The following is a 15,269-nucleotide window of genomic DNA, read 5'->3' on the forward strand; positions in this document are numbered from 1 at the left end:
CTTACAACAAATAAGGATCCAGGCTTTGACCCTTGATTATCAATTTTGGACTTTCTAGACGCCAGTACTTTTGGTACTTTTAACCCGTAATAAACTGTAATAGGAAAACACTTTCCTTAGGTCTGAGGTTGGTTGAAAATCGCCCTCGCGACTTCTTCATTCGGACTTTCTTCTACCACCAGCCGATGTCGGCCCCCTTTAAAAATGATATAAACCAAGTACAGAATACCCACTCTCACGCGCAAGGATGGAAGTTCACAATGTCAGGTCATACCTCAATGAGAATAAGGCTATGAAAATAAAAGTTGAAATAAACAAGCACGCAGTGGACTCACCCTCGCGACATGACAGGGTCTGCTGTGGCAAATCTTTCCAGGGTACAGAGGAAAATTACGAAGTGTATGGTATAGAAATTACGCTGGACAATACCGAATCGAAGACAATGATTTGGATGCCTTTCCATTAATTCATTGTTCAAGTACCTTCTACTTCTACTACTAGTAGGTAGTAAAGAACAATTCGAAGTAGTAATAACAATGACTAGATAGATTAACTAGACTGATCAAACTGGGGGAATTATTATGATTTTTTCTCTCCTTTGGAAGCTATAGAGTAGTAATTGGACTGTTTAATGTGCAGCAAATGGACGCAGGTTCCCCACAAATGAGGGAAAAGAAAAAAAAGTTCCAACTGCGGTGCTCGGCGTGTGTGAAATTTTTCATTGCCGCCGCCAGCAGCAGAGAGAGGAGTCATCATAGTCTGTGAATGATTAATCAATCATAGTAGATTGCCCGCTTTGTTAAAACTCCACCCACTTTTCTCTCTTCTCTCTTTCTCTCTCTTAGGCCTATGACTCTTTTCTTGACTCCTTTTCATCTGCTAAAGCATATAAACACTTGAATTTCACCCGTGGACTCGAGTGTTAGTATCTCCTCTTCCATCCCCGCTCTCTCATACTTCGTCACCTGTACCTAACTCACCATATTTTCTAGTCCATCCCACCATTTTCCGGATTGAGATTATTAGGCATCCCCTCCCCCACTATCTATCTTTCGCACAATGTGCCCTGGTGCAGACAACGAGCCCAATGGGCATACAAATGGCGTTAACGGCCACTCTGAAGGTACAGTCATACGTCTAAGATAATCTCCCTTCCCGATCACCTGTAGCTGATTTCTTAACAAGGAAACCATCCCGGCTACACTGCTGTCGAAACCCGCCAGAACCCTCACCCCTCTGCTACCCGCAACCCCTACGGCCACAACGTTGGTGTTACTGATTTCCTGAGCAACGTCTCCCGCTTCAAGATCATCGAGAGCACTCTTCGTGAGGGTGAGCAATTCGCCAATGCTTTTTTCGACACCGAGAAGAAGATCGAGATTGCCAAGGCTCTCGATGACTTTGGTGTCGACTATGTGAGTCATACCAGATGAATATCGTTATTCTTAACAAGGATAATCGCTAACGATTAATGGTGATTTAGATCGAGCTTACTAGCCCCTGTGCTTCAGAGCAGTCCCGACGTGACTGTGAGGCCATCTGCAAGCTAGGTCTCAAGGCCAAGGTACGTTCAACTGCGAGCCCAGTTGATGATGGCATCCCGTCACTAATAATTTATATAGATCCTTACTCACATTCGATGCCACATGGATGATGCCCGGGTTGCCGTTGAGACTGGTGTCGACGGAGTGTAAGTTTCAATTCTGTGGGAAGGCTTTGTTTTGCGTGTACCTATTGGCCCTGTACTGATCCATTTGCACAGTGACGTCGTCATTGGAACCTCTTCTTATCTTCGTGAGCACTCTCACGGTAAGGACATGACCTACATCAAGAACACTGCCATTGAAGTCATCAACTTTGTTAAGTCCAAGGGCATTGAGATCCGTTTCTCCTCCGAGGACTCTTTCCGCTCTGACCTCGTTGACCTCCTCTCTATCTACTCCGCCGTTGACCAGGTTGGTGTCGACCGTGTTGGTATTGCCGACACCGTTGGCTGTGCGTCCCCTCGCCAAGTCTACGAGCTCGTCCGCGTTCTGAGAGGCGTCGTTAGCTGCGACATTGAAACTCACTTCCACAACGACACCGGCTGCGCCATCGCTAACGCCTACTGTGCTCTTGAGGCTGGTGCTACCCACATCGATACCTCCGTTCTCGGTATCGGTGAGCGCAACGGTATCACCCCTCTGGGGGGTCTCATGGCCCGCATGATGGTTGCCGATCCCCAGTACGTTAAGGGCAAGTATAAGCTCGAGAAGCTCAAGGATATCGAAGATCTCGTTGCCGAGGCCGTGGAGGTTAACATTCCCTTTAACAACTACATCACCGGTTTCTGTGCCTTCACGCACAAAGCCGGTATCCACGCCAAGGCCATCCTCAACAACCCCAGTACCTACGAGATCATCAACCCCGCTGATTTCGGTATGACAAGATACGTCCACTTTGCCTCGCGTTTGACCGGTTGGAATGCCATCAAGTCGCGTGCTCAGCAACTCAACGTCCAGATGACCGATGACCAGTACAAGGAGTGCACCGCCAAGATCAAGGCCCTGGCTGATATCCGCCCCATTGCCGTTGACGATGCTGACAGCATCATCCGCGCTTATTACCGCAACCTCAAATCCGGAGAGAACAAGCCTCTTCTTGATCTGACCGCTGATGAGCATGCTCAATTCATTGCCAAGGAAAAGGAGCTGGCTGCTCAGGGCGTTGCCGCTTAAACGAGCACTTCATTTCCTCTGTTTCTTTTTTTTTTTCTCTCATTTGCTATGAACTATTCCATTTGGAATACGGTGACCCTGTTTTCCTAGAGCTTTGATCATATTCCCCAAGCGACTCCTTGCAAGAAGAGAGACGTGGATTTCCTTTCTTTAATTTTTTTTTTTCTTTTTGGTTTTTCATGAACTGGTGTTTATTTATGTGGACTGGGATATTCATCTTGTGTTATTTGGGGGTTCCAAAAAGTGGGTTTTTTTATCCCTGAAACAAAAGCAGAGGGAGAGAGACTGGTGTGATGCGAGCTTTGGTCCTACAGATGGGCCCTGTATATAAACAGGCCGCAGCAGTGCAGTTCCTAGAATGGAGAATATATAGATAAAGTAGTAGGTACGACAAGATTTTAAACACTTGGTTTCTGCAAACTCCACTGGTAGACTCCATCGCACCAGTTATAACTCTTTCTCTTGTAACTCCCATCACGGAGTGGGATGCGAAAGTAGCCGAGGCAGCCTTCCGGACCGTTCGGTCTCCACTGTTCTGTAACTATCTCTCTCTGTACCATGATTAAGGGCCTTACTTGGGTGAGTGCCGGCTCCAATCATCGTGATTTCTATTGTTTTGTCATTATTACTTTATTAGGTTAACTAACTAACCACCTATCTACTAGCAGTTCTCTCCAACACAAGCGCATTGTGGCTTCCGAAACCCGAGATCCGTCCCTCCTTCGGTTCTCGTCCTGCTTCCTTTAACAAGAGACTCTTCTCCCCCATATTTCCTTCTACTCCACCCCACCTACCTACCTACCTTCGACATTTTCCCCTCGTTTATTGTTACCAAGGCTTGAATAGCATAGCAAGGGGGGAGAATGGCTTCCTCTGTTCTGCCAGTCGCGCTGCAGAACAAGCTGCTGGGCTATAGCAAAACTCACGGCGCTCAGCTGGCTATCCTAAACTTGGATTTGTAAGTGGAGCATCCATCGATCTCCCATCGTCCGGGTTTGCCATACACATAGTCTTTGTTGGTCCAGTTAAAGCTCTAGATTTGGGTATTTTATCTCTAACATGAGGTTTGCGGGAAAATGCAGGATTCGAAATCTTATCTTCATTCTCTTCCTCTTCCGCTACGTTCGCAAGACATTCTATTTCCTCCGAGGCTACGGTCTCTTTGGCGGCATCCGCCATGTTTTCCTGTCGATTCGCCTTTTCTGTTACTCTGTCTTCCTACGTGTCCCCGGAGTCCGCGGGCAAGTCGATAAGCAGGTTTCAACGGCCATTGAGAATCTCGAATCGAAGCTCGTAGCATCTGGACCTGGCGTTACCCGATTTTTGACCCTGCCCAAGGAGGCATGGACCCCCGAGCAGATACGCGCCGAACTCGACAAGCTTGCGAATATGGAACATACAAGATGGGAAGATGGTCGGGTTAGTGGTGCAGTGTACCACGGTGGCAAGGACCTGTTGAAGATCCAGGCCGAGGCCTTTGAGCAATTCGGTGTCGCGAATCCAATCCACCCTGATGTTTTCCCTGGTGTGCGCAAGATGGAGGCGGAGATCGTCGCAATGGTATTTCAATCTTTAGAAGAGGATTCGGGCACTGCATAGATGCTAACTGGGCCGAAAACAGGTGCTTGCTTTGTTCAATGGTCCTTCTGATGGCGCCGGTGTTACGACCAGCGGTGGTTCTGAATCTATTCTTATGGCCTGTCTTGGGGCGCGTCAGAAGGCGTTTACCGAACGAGGTGTGACTGAGCCCGAAATGTGAGCTATAGCAACTCCCTTTCGATCGGGTGTTTTCTTTTCTGACTGACCGGTCTAAAGGATTATTCCCGATACCGCACATGCTGCCTTCATCAAGGCCTCTAATTACTTTGGGATCAAGTTGCACCGCGTTCCCTGTCCTGCTCCTGAGTATAAGGTCGATATTGCTGCCGTGCGACGACTGATCAACCCCAACACTGTTCTGCTTGTTGGGTCTGCACCAAACTTCCCTCACGGAATGGTTGATGATATCCCGGCTTTGTCCCGACTCGCCACGTTTTACAAGGTCCCTCTCCACGTCGACTGCTGCTTGGGTTCTTTTGTCATCGCCCACCTCAAGAAGGCAGGGTTCCCTTCGCCATATGAAGAAGAGGGCGGTTTCGATTTCCGCCAACCAGGAGTAACCAGTATCAGTGTTGACACCCACAAATACGGATTCGCCCCTAAGGGTAACTCGGTCCTCTTGTATCGCAACCGGGTATATCGCAGCCATCAGTATTTCATTTACCCCGACTGGTCTGGCGGTGTCTACGCATCTCCCGGCGTCGCTGGTTCCCGCCCTGGTGCCTTGATTGCAGGCTGCTGGGCCAGTCTCATGAGCGTTGGAGAAGCTGGATATATTAAAAGCTGTCTTGATATTGTCAATGCGGCTAAGAAGTTCGAATCATCCATCATGGAGGACGAACGACTCTCCAACCACCTTGGAATTGTGGGAAAGCCCATGGTCAGTGTTGTTGCGTTCGAATGCAAGAACCCTGCTATCTATATCTACGATATTGCAGATGATTTATCGGCGAAAGGCTGGCACCTCAACGCCCTTCAATCTCCTCCGGCGATCCATGTAGCTTTCACCATCCCCACGGCCGCTGCCGTCGATAAGCTCACTTCGGACCTGGTTGAGGTTGTTGGCAAGGAACTGGAAAAGGCCGAGGAGAGGAAGCGACAGGGCAAGTCATATATCATCAAACGCGGTGACACTGCAGCCCTTTATGGTGTGGCTGGAAGCATGCCTGACAAGAGCATTGTGAGCCGCCTTGCAGAAGGCTTCCTTGACACGTTATACAAAGCTTAAAACTGGCTTCGGCCACATTCCCGAATACTTGTACTGTTAATATGCATCCAAGAGTGTGAGGTGTCCCACGTAAGATGGGGGTTTTTACTCCCGGGTGACCCTGATCTTCTCTCATCACATAAGGGGGAAACGGTGTTATGGTGTTGAAGGTTATTGTTCTGTTTTCTAACCTCCTAGACTGAAAATCTTTATCTTTACCACGCCCCTCCCAGGCATTTTCAGGGTAAATTCTTATAAGTTCAAGATTTCCAGATTTTGAGAAGTATTGTAACAATAGATGTATATAGTACAGTGACAAAAATATAAGGCATCGCTTCATGCAATCAAGGAAGCCAGTATTATGCGCTTCTCATTCCCAACCTTCAAAATGCCACAGGCATATTTCACGAACGACTTCACCTCTTCCAATATCGTCGATAACCTCAATAATCCAGACTCCGGCCACGGAAGCAAAAAAAAAAAAAAAAAAAAAAGATTTGGCGGGATCGAATGAAACCCGAACCCAATCAAAAAAGAATCGAATCATACATGCAAAGAAGAGAAGAACAAAAGAAGAGGAATCGGAAGACAAAAAACATGAGAAATTTTCAAAGAAGAAGAAGAGCCCAGTCTACTCTACTCTCCTCTCATCTCACTCCTCTCCACGCCCGAAGTCTTCTCAACATAATATCCCGGATCCGGCTTCCGCTCCAAATGCACTTGTTGTTTCGTTAATCGGCGTTCGACTTCACGCACATCGACCAATTCCTTGACTTTCATGATTTGACCTGCCACGGATGGCGAAACGGGATGGAAGACGGTTGCCATGCGCTTTTTGAGACCGAGGGCCTTGAGCACGTCTGTTGTTCGGCGGGGGAGACCGATTGCGGATCGAACCAGGGTGATTCGGAAATAGCTCATTTTTTTTTCTTCCTTTTCTTTCTTCCTTTCTTTGCTTTTTTTTTTTGAGATTGGGCGAGGAAGGGGTTGGAGTGATGGTTTAGGTTTGGACGGAAGTAGGTGGTGGTCGTGTGGTATGGTAGTTTTGGCACCGAAGTGTTCTGGCACGGCTGTGGTTGGTTCCAGTTGGGTAAATAGGGCAAGAGCCGCTGAAGTATAGGAACGTGTGAGCCTTTTTTGGGACTTGAAATTGCTGAATCTCTCCGTTGAGGTGAGAAGGTACTCCGTATTGAAGCTGGAAATTTTGGGTTTTCCTGATTTCACGTCGGCTTTCGGAGGCGGAGAGTCACGTGGGGATGTGTTCTGCCGGGGTCTTGGACCACGCAGCTATAATGAACGAACGAACAGGTACTTTTACAACTACCGCGGTAGCTTTACTCTTTGGCTTTCTTTCTTTCTTCTCTTGTTCTTTTTTTTTTCTTTCATGCAAGATAAAATGGTCGCATGAGAGGGCAGGGTGAATCTTCATGCGGCACACGAATTCGATTGCTATTATATACTACGGAGTACTTATTAACGTTAATGACTCTCCCCACCGTTGTTGTGACGTCTAGCTTTACAGATCAGAATCAAAATGGCCCGCGCAGGAGACTCCGATAGAGCGGTGGCTATGCCCAAGTTAGAGGACCTCCTGCGACACCCTGAGGACCTGGATAAGATCATCGGGTTGAAAGCGGAATACACACGGAAGAAAGCAGCGGTTGATTCGCAGCTCCGCGAGGGACTCCGGGACCAGCTAGCGACTGTGCAGCGCAGCATCAATGCGCTTACAGAGGGCCAGCGCCAGGTATCGAAGACGAAGGATGAATTGCAAGGAATTGACAAGCTCTGCAAGGAGTCACAGAACAGCGTGGACGACTTTTCACAAATCGACCAACTGGCGAAGATCCAGCGGAACTTTGAGGCGACCTTGACAATGAAGAAAGGGCTGGAGAATTTCAGCGCCGATTTGGCCGAGGTCGAGTCTCTCTTGCGGGAGGATGACGAGGATATCGAAAACCAGCCGAATTTGCTCCGGGTGCATATGCTTATTTCTCGACTGCGGGATTTTCGCGACGAGGCCATGGATCAGATTCGCAAGGCGCAGGACCCGAGTAATGAGGCGACGTTGGAGGATTATTTCCAGGGCCTGGACTCGGTGGTTGATTGGTTTGATGATCATTTGGGCACCGCCTGCATGAACCTCATTCCGCTACTGCAGTCGGATAATCCGAGTATGGTCGTGCGGCTTGCGGTGGTGGTGATGAATGAAGAGAAGAATGATGACACGGTGCGCGCGTTGCAGGAGGCGCAGAGGGATCACCAGGATTTGGCTGGTCGGTTCAAATCTATGAACGTAGGGCCCAGGACGGTCAGGGGGTATAAGGAGAAGTTTCTCCAGGCAATTGAGTTCTATGCCCAGAACCAGTTCAATAATACCAAGGAGGACTTTTTGGGTGACCCGGAGAATCTGGAGAAGGACTTCCGCTGGTTCTTCAACGATCTTTATACAGTGCAACAGGGCATGCAGTCGCTGATGCCGAAGAAATGGAAGATCTACAAAACTTATACCAACGTCTACCACCGCATGATGCACGATTTTCTCATCGAGATGATCAATGACCCCGAGCTAGCAGCTGACAATCTGCTTGCGATTCTCCACTGGAGGGCAAAGTATTACAAAAAGATGGATAAACTTGGCTGGAAGGCGCCTGACCTGGGTTTCGATATCCTCGACAACCGCGAGCCTGATCTCATCCGACGGTGGCAGAATGTCATCATTCAAGCCGTTGAAGAATGGATGGACCGAATCACAGAAACTGACCGAAAGGCTCTTACCGAACGGATTCCTGATTCCTTGGATACCAACGGGGAGGGCCATTTTCGAACCCAGACTCTACCGGACATGTGGCGGATGCTCCACGAGCAGGTTCTCGCGTCCAGTTCGTCTTCCCGCTCCGATTTAATAGAGGGCATCATGGACGCAATGTTCCGGGTGCTCAAAGCCCGCCAGACCAACTGGCAAGCGCTCATCGACGAAGAATGCGCCAAATACAAGGCCCCCGGCGGCGATCAGCTCGAGGGTTTGCAGTTGCTGCAGGATTGGCTCGTGGCCGTAGCCAACGATCAGATCGCCTGTATTGACGATAACGACGAAGCAGGGCAGTTCGGATACTTGACCCGATTCCGCCGGGACATCGAGCAATATGTCGACCCAAAGTACATGGCCTCGCGAGCCGTCCCGGAGCTGGATGCTCTTCGAGACGGCTACGTGGACCTGAGTACCTACTGCCTCTCTCAATTCGTGGAAGTCATTTTCGCAGTCGATCTGCGCACTACGATCCCCGAATTCTTCAGCCAGAAATGGTACGGCGATTTCGCCGTCAAACGCATCACTTCTACCTTTGAAGACTACATGGCAGATTACAGTCCGGTTCTCCACCCTTCTCTCACCGATATCCTCGTCGAGGAGCTCTCCGACGAGCTTCTTGTCCGGTATTTATCTTCCGTCCGCAACAAAGGCGTCAAGTTCCGCCGGCACACGGACCCCTACACCGACAAATTCACGGACGACGTCCTCACCGTCTTCGCCTTCTTCCAGAAATACCCGGACTCGTTTGCAGGGACCATCAAGCAGAAGTGGAGGCTTGTCGATTGGTTGGTGCGTTTACTTGAGGCGGAGAAGGGCCCGCCGGTGGTTACGGTTTATGAGAGCTTCAAGACTCAATACTGGGATTTGCAGCTGTCGTGGATCGAGACTGTGCTAAGGACGAGAGATGACTTTGAACGTAGTATGGTGAGTGCTGTGAAGGCGAAAGCTGCAGAGTTGTCGGTTGAGCGTGGGTTGGAGACTCTTATGAGTAGAATACGGTGATTTTTTTTCTTGGGGGGGGGGGATCTTGCTTGTCTTTCTAGCGTGGTGTTTGGAGTTTTTCTATCATTATGTTGTTGGAGAGGTGGTTTTTTTTTTGTTCTGAGTAGATTCTGTGCATGATATGATAACTTACACACTATATCATCTTATCTTATATTATTATCTTTGTAAATCCTACGCACTACCTACCTACCTACTTGGCATTTCACCAGTTACATAGTTATACTTGACGGCCTCCGGTCACAATCTAAATACCTAACTATCTATATCTCAAGGAATTCAACCACCTCTCGATGATCCAAAATCCAAACCCCTCTGTGCAACAACCATATACTTCTCTCGTAGACGAGCATTCAGCCCACTCTCGTCGGCATCTAGATCCAGCTTCTTCGCTCCCATTTCGCAGATGCAAAGCGTCTCCAGCGGGAAATCCCTCGCCCAGACAAAGGGATACGGGGGCTGGGTCTCTTTCTCATAACTCTCTAGCGGTATCGACTGAGCGGCGGGGGACATTTCCCTCTCATCTCGCATCAGGGCAGGGTCATTGCTGGTGGTGGTGGTGGTGGTGGTGATTTCTTCGTCTCCAGTCCTTCTTAGTATTGTATTCTCGTTCTCCGTTTCTGTGTGAGTAAGGGTAGGGGTGATCATGTTGGACCGCGAGGTTACTCTCTCTCTATCGAGATAGAAATCCCGATAATGAGATAGTATATCCCGCGCATCAAACGTGTATTGGCTGTTCCGGCGGCTATTACCCTTGTGATGTTCGCCATGTGCGCCCCTGCCTCCAGCCCGCTTTCTTCCGCGGATGTAGATTGTATTCACTACTGTCGCGTGCAAGAGAAGCGGGCGAGGCTTTAATTGTGGCGCTGTCTTTTGTTTTGAGTCAGGGTTAGTAGCAGTAGTAGAGTTAGGGATAGTTGTAGGTGTAGGTGTAGGTGTTGTAGCAACATGAGAATCCGATTTCCTTGCCGGTTCTTCGGCGATTTCGGTGGGCATTTCTTCGAGAAGACTCGGTTCTTCTGCTACTACCGGTTCAGGGTCCGGGTCGGAACGGTGTGATCCCTGTTCTTTCCGCGATTTGGGGTCTTTATTATTATCCGGGTGCTTTTTGTATTCGCCTTGCAAAAAGCCGGCTTCTAGGAAGCGGTCGCGGAGTAGTTCGCAAAATGGGTAGAGGCGGAATGTGGGATCGACAGGCGCCGCGTGGAGGACTGTTGCGAAGCGTGCACGGGGTAGGGCATGCAAGGATTCGAGGGAGATGGTGAATGGTGTAGGTGTCGATGGGGTTGGATATACAAACTCATCCTGTGGGTTTTCCCCTGTTATACTAGTAGTAGTAGTAGTAGTAGTAGTAGTAGTAGCTAGTTGATCCGAGGATACAGAAGAGTTGTCTTTTCCTGCGATTGCTACTCCTTCATTTCTTCCTTCTGTAAGGGTTGTGGTCTCTCGCTTGATAGACTCTGGGAGCTTTCTCTTTTTCGCGGCATTCAGCCGCTTCTTTTGCGCGGTGTTCTCCGCCTGGCGCATCAAAGCGACCAGGTCAAGGGAGTTGAAGAACCGCAGTGCTTCATTGAGTCGCTCTGGGGTAGGGAGGCTCATCACCCCGAGCGTAAGGTGAAGAGTCCCCACGGGACGTATTGCATCTTGTGGGATGAGTGGATGAGGCTGGTGGTGGTGTGGCGCTGTGGGGGTTGGTGGGATGGAGGATTCGAATGTTAAGAGGGAGGATTCCAGCTGAGGGAGGGATATATCATTGACAAGGGGAAGACAAAGGAAATGCGTCAACGGAGGCTTCTTCGGTTTTCTCTGTTTCTGATTGTGGTTCTGGGTCTGGGTCTTGCTTGGAAAGTTCTCAGACATGGTTGTGCGAGCAGTGTAGTATGTGCGGCGGTACGATAGGAGCCAGAGAGGCCGGAGGAGGGATCTCATGAGGTATGTATAATGTGATATAAGCCAGAAAGCCAATCAAATTGAGATAGCAGAAGTGAAAGAGGAATAATCCAGATCGAAGCTGCAGAAGCTCGGGATCTTACATCGCTCGACATGAGCGCGGGTCCGATGATATAATGTGATGCCATCAACTCGGGATTTCCCAACTTTCTCCGCTTTTCTCCTCCTTCACGTCCTCTTCCAACCTCTGTTCAATTCCTTTCCCATTCCCCTTCTTAATTCCAATCCCAGCTGCATTGTACAATACTTTCCACAACCCGTTAAACAACCACCTACCTAACTCACCATGTTATCCCGCCGCGCCTCCCAAGCTCTCCATCATGTCGCCCGGATCCGCGCACCACCAAGAGCTGCGTCTCGTCTCCAATCCAATACAAGCCCCAGATTCTTTTTCTTCTCCTCCCCATCCACCCGTCAAGGATTCCACTCTACCGCTGGGATCCAAAAAGGCATCTTCCCCAACTCATCCGACCCGCCAGCTCCCAACCCGCAATCCACCACCACCCACGCTTCCGAGCCGTCGCCTCTAACGGACCAACAGTTCCACGAGCACTCGGAACATTACCTGAACGTGCTCCAGACCGAGATTGAAAATGTCCAGGAGGAGGGATCAGACATGGAGGCGGAGTATAGTGTTTGTTCTCCTCTTTTCTCGTTATCAGCGCCTCCCTCCCCCATCTAACAACCAGAACCTTGAAAAGAGAGAGAGAGAGAGAGAAAGCTAATCAATTCCATACCATACATATCATCAGGCTGGAGTCCTCAACATCTCCGTCCCAGCTGTCGGAACCTACGTTCTAAACAAACAACCCCCCAACAAGCAAATCTGGCTCAGTTCCCCCATTTCCGGCCCCAAGCGCTACGACTGGGTTATCGAGGGTGACCACATGCACGAAAAGCAGGATACACGGCCCTTCGTTAATGGACAGTGGATCTGTCTCCGGGATGGCTCGAACTTGACGGATCTCTTGAATGGGGAATTGGGGCTGAGTCTTCCGGAGGATGTTTACAGTGAGGTTGATGAGTGAGGAATTTATTCTCCCTCGTTTCTCTTTCCTTTGCTTCGCTTTCTGTTGAGAAGTAAAGGGGAAGGCTTCGTTGACCGGTTGTTTTGTATGACTTGAGTGAGAGGTTTACATTTGACTTGGATTGGGGGTGTTAGGATAGGAAGTTTCTTTTTTTCCCCTTGTGTGCGGAGTTTTTGTCTTGTTTTATACAGATCAAGCAGATGTACACTGCAATATCTATACATATATAATACTTGGTCGGCATCAAGTAATACATTTGACTTGCTGCGCAGATGTAATCCGCATACTTTTTTGGCAACTGAAGATGTTTCAATCCCGTATTCCCAATGCATAATTTGTGTTCCAATGACGCCGGCCAATGGCTAACTTGCAACAAAGGTTTTGACACTCTGATAGTTTATGCCCTGTTCCATTCCTAACCGTAACACTTGATTATCAAGTTAAATCAAGTTAAATATAGCGTTGTGGGATGGTGTTCGTTCCCAACTCATGTAGACGGCGCGGGCAAAAAAATATATATATATTTCAATCCCTTCTTCATGCGGTCGAGGGCGTGTCTGTTACAGACTCGATGGGTCCGTTTGTCTCGTTGCGGGGAGTGTTGGCAGTTCTCCATGAAGACTGGTCACAGCCTCGAATGGTGGTGGATTCGTGTGAGACGTTTATCGGAATTCAGTTGAGTCACAAGCCCGAAGCCTAGTCAGTTCATTTTTCTGGCCATTTCAGATATTCTTTATGCTTGGACTGGAACTGCGCTCGGTGGTTGCTGCGTGTCCTTGGGGAGATCGGCCTAGAGGGGTTAGAAAAGTGAACGGCCTTAAGCGGTTTAAGACGGGAGACAAACCACATCGAAGATAACACGAATCATCAAACTGCAGCTAGGGCACACGGCAATGTCCTCGCCGTCCCGGAGGTCATCGATAGCAATCTCGAACCGATCGCCACAGGGACAAGGGTAGTGATAGATCTGAATATTCGGGTCGAAAGTCATATCTTCGATTTCGATCTCGTCATAGATGGAAATAGCATCGTCAGCCATTTTGCTATTTGTCGAAATATATCCTTCCTTTGTAAAAAAAAGGAAGAAAGAAAGATGTGGTTAAACTGGTCGAGGGGATTGAAAATGATTCATTCGCCATTCTTTTTGCGCGGAAAACTTGTACTTGTGGCGGGACGGTCAGGTGACTGAGGGGCGCGCGCTTTATAGAGGTTCGCATACAAAAGCAAATGTCTGGACGCAAAGATTATGCAGGTACTACCCGCCTAGTCGGTGAATCTCCGTTTTCACGTCCTCTATTTCCCTGATTAAAGTTCCGTAACGGCGCGCGATTTCCCCAATTGGCCCAGACTTCGCAGGGCCTCGAATCCCACTATTGGTGGCTGAATCCGCGTCTTCATACGCCTTCAGCTCTTCTAGCGCAGCTTCTCTCCTCTCTTCCAATCTTTCTCGTGTATCGCGCAGATGTTGGTGGTATCTGTTGAGCGCAGCACTAACCTCGGGCGTGTGGATGGCCGCCAAAATATCCAATCTCATCACACTATCGAATCAGCTCATGTTAGCTCTAGTGGAATGTGCTTTGTATTGCGTACAACACGTACTTTAGCTTGCCCTCCACGCCATGCGCTACCGTAGCCAGGTGCTCCGCTTTGGCCTTCGTAGCACGAGCCAAGGCACCATGTTTCGCCCGCTCTAGAAGTGTAACCGTCCGCTCCAATACTTCGGTTCGTAAGGCAAGAACCTCCGCCGCAGTCGCCGCCATCTGGGTCCGACTTGCCGGAAGCTCTGAAAATTGCATTTCACGTAAGGCGCGTAGTCGACCACTTATCTGCGAGGACAGTGGGATTGAAGGCGCCAGTTTACTCCGACTTCTAGTCCGAATATGTGGTCGGGAGTCCTCTATAGACGCGGATGTTGACGATCCCGCGGTGTCACCGGGATTCGTGAGCATTCGGAGGTCGCGCATAGTAGAGGAGAGAACTTTCGCAAAGGAGGGCATCATCATATGTAGATTCGAGTAAAACTTGTCGATATCCGGCGCGATAAAGGTATGAACGTCTCCTCCTCCGTTGCATTGGTCATTCTGGTCGAGCTGACTAGGGGAGGATTCGAGGAACAGGGAAACGACAGCAATAGGCTCTCGGCACTATTATAATTATACCATGTTAGCTAGGAATTCAATCTAGGGAAATAATACAAATGAAGGCAGATCTCCTCACATCATCAGGCAGTTCGCTATCAGGATTAAACGCCATTTGTCGGAGCGTTTGCGTTTTAATCTGTTTCTTCGCATTGCGCAGCTGGCAATCCCTCAATTCCTATATAATTGAACGAATAAGGAAATCGTGGGTTAGATTCAAGGACCCAATCTTCCATAGTCGCTTTTCTGTTCTCCAGTTATCTTAGGGGCTGTGCGAGACGTACTTCTTGAACTGCTTTTCTTGTGGGTTGGGCGTCATTGGCCCGCGTCGAACCATCTGGGTTAAGCAATGTGGTCGTCAAATGTTGGTAGAGACGCTTAAAATGAGGGTTGGTTTCCAGTATCGTTGGATCACACGGAGGTATCATTTTTGCTACTTCACATAGCTTGAACAGTTCCCGGATGCGATGCGGGCGTCCACTTGGTGATGGCGGTTGATGTTTTGGTTTCCTCGTGACCTGCTTGCTGCCTGAGGTTCTAAAGGTCTGTAATTACAGAGTCCCTGCTTCTGGTGACTTTGGATGAATGTGCGCGATTGAAATTAATACCAAAGAGCCATGATCTAAACCCCAGATAAGAGTGCTACTTTCTACATGGATATATATTTCCGGAGTCCTGAATCGTTGTCAAGACCCAAGGCTACTACTACATACATTACATGTCCACAATGACCAGAAAAAAGGTGTAAAAGTACAAAGCTTCATTTCCTCGCTTCCGTTTTCGCATTTCTTTCGTAGTAATCATACATGCACCTCG

The 15,269-nt window shown here is 48.9% G+C and overlaps 7 protein-coding genes across 7 annotated transcripts; 4 read left to right on the forward strand and 3 right to left on the reverse strand.

Moving 5' to 3' along the window:
- Window positions 1-815: 815 nt before the first annotated feature.
- hcsA (homocitrate synthase) lies at window positions 816-2,882 on the forward strand. Its single transcript, XM_040896269.1, has 6 exons — window positions 816-921; window positions 993-1,123; window positions 1,186-1,415; window positions 1,484-1,564; window positions 1,623-1,690; window positions 1,763-2,882. Exons 2-6 carry the CDS (start codon window positions 1,060-1,062, stop codon window positions 2,715-2,717), a joined length of 1,398 nt encoding a protein of 465 aa, XP_040755674.1. The 5' UTR covers window positions 816-921; window positions 993-1,059; the 3' UTR covers window positions 2,718-2,882.
- A 425-nt stretch (window positions 2,883-3,307) lies between these two features.
- P175DRAFT_0497395 (sphinganine-1-phosphate aldolase DPL1) lies at window positions 3,308-5,881 on the forward strand. Its single transcript, XM_040896270.1, has 4 exons — window positions 3,308-3,675; window positions 3,800-4,277; window positions 4,339-4,472; window positions 4,533-5,881. Exons 1-4 carry the CDS (start codon window positions 3,581-3,583, stop codon window positions 5,542-5,544), a joined length of 1,719 nt encoding a protein of 572 aa, XP_040755675.1. The 5' UTR covers window positions 3,308-3,580; the 3' UTR covers window positions 5,545-5,881.
- A 114-nt stretch (window positions 5,882-5,995) lies between these two features.
- Window positions 5,996-6,702, reverse strand: P175DRAFT_0497396 (mitochondrial 54S ribosomal protein uL30m). The gene has a single exon (XM_040896271.1). The coding sequence runs from the start codon at window positions 6,442-6,444 to the stop codon at window positions 6,160-6,162; it is 285 nt and encodes a 94-aa protein (XP_040755676.1). The 5' UTR covers window positions 6,445-6,702; the 3' UTR covers window positions 5,996-6,159.
- Window positions 6,703-6,855: 153 nt separating this feature from the next.
- On the forward strand, window positions 6,856-9,460 carry P175DRAFT_0497397 (SNARE-binding exocyst subunit SEC6). Its single transcript, XM_040896272.1, has one exon. The coding sequence runs from the start codon at window positions 7,058-7,060 to the stop codon at window positions 9,335-9,337; it is 2,280 nt and encodes a 759-aa protein (XP_040755677.1). The 5' UTR covers window positions 6,856-7,057; the 3' UTR covers window positions 9,338-9,460.
- Window positions 9,461-9,637: 177 nt separating this feature from the next.
- Window positions 9,638-11,146, reverse strand: P175DRAFT_0421895 (uncharacterized protein; the record flags this gene model as incomplete). The annotated part of the gene is made up of 2 exons (XM_040893108.1): window positions 9,638-10,636; window positions 10,748-11,146. Coding segments are annotated over 2 exons (1,398 nt in total), but the record flags the coding sequence as incomplete, so codon positions are not given.
- Window positions 11,147-11,449: 303 nt separating this feature from the next.
- Window positions 11,450-12,638, forward strand: P175DRAFT_0497399 (frataxin family protein). Its single transcript, XM_040896273.1, has 2 exons — window positions 11,450-11,921; window positions 12,040-12,638. Exons 1-2 carry the CDS (start codon window positions 11,574-11,576, stop codon window positions 12,313-12,315), a joined length of 624 nt encoding a protein of 207 aa, XP_040755679.1. The 5' UTR covers window positions 11,450-11,573; the 3' UTR covers window positions 12,316-12,638.
- Window positions 12,639-13,141: 503 nt separating this feature from the next.
- Window positions 13,142-14,916, reverse strand: P175DRAFT_0513295 (uncharacterized protein; the record flags this gene model as incomplete). Its single annotated transcript, XM_040898739.1, has 5 exons — window positions 14,738-14,916; window positions 14,533-14,631; window positions 13,915-14,459; window positions 13,575-13,853; window positions 13,142-13,358 (listed from the first exon to the last, which is right to left on the reverse strand). Exons 1-5 carry the CDS (start codon window positions 14,879-14,881, stop codon window positions 13,142-13,144), a joined length of 1,284 nt encoding a protein of 427 aa, XP_040755680.1. The 5' UTR covers window positions 14,882-14,916.
- Window positions 14,917-15,269: the final 353 nt, after the last annotated feature.

This window comes from Aspergillus ochraceoroseus (genome assembly GCF_002846915.1).
Source record: "Aspergillus ochraceoroseus IBT 24754 chromosome Unknown P175scaffold_1, whole genome shotgun sequence".
NCBI lineage: Eukaryota > Fungi > Ascomycota > Eurotiomycetes > Eurotiales > Aspergillaceae > Aspergillus > Aspergillus ochraceoroseus.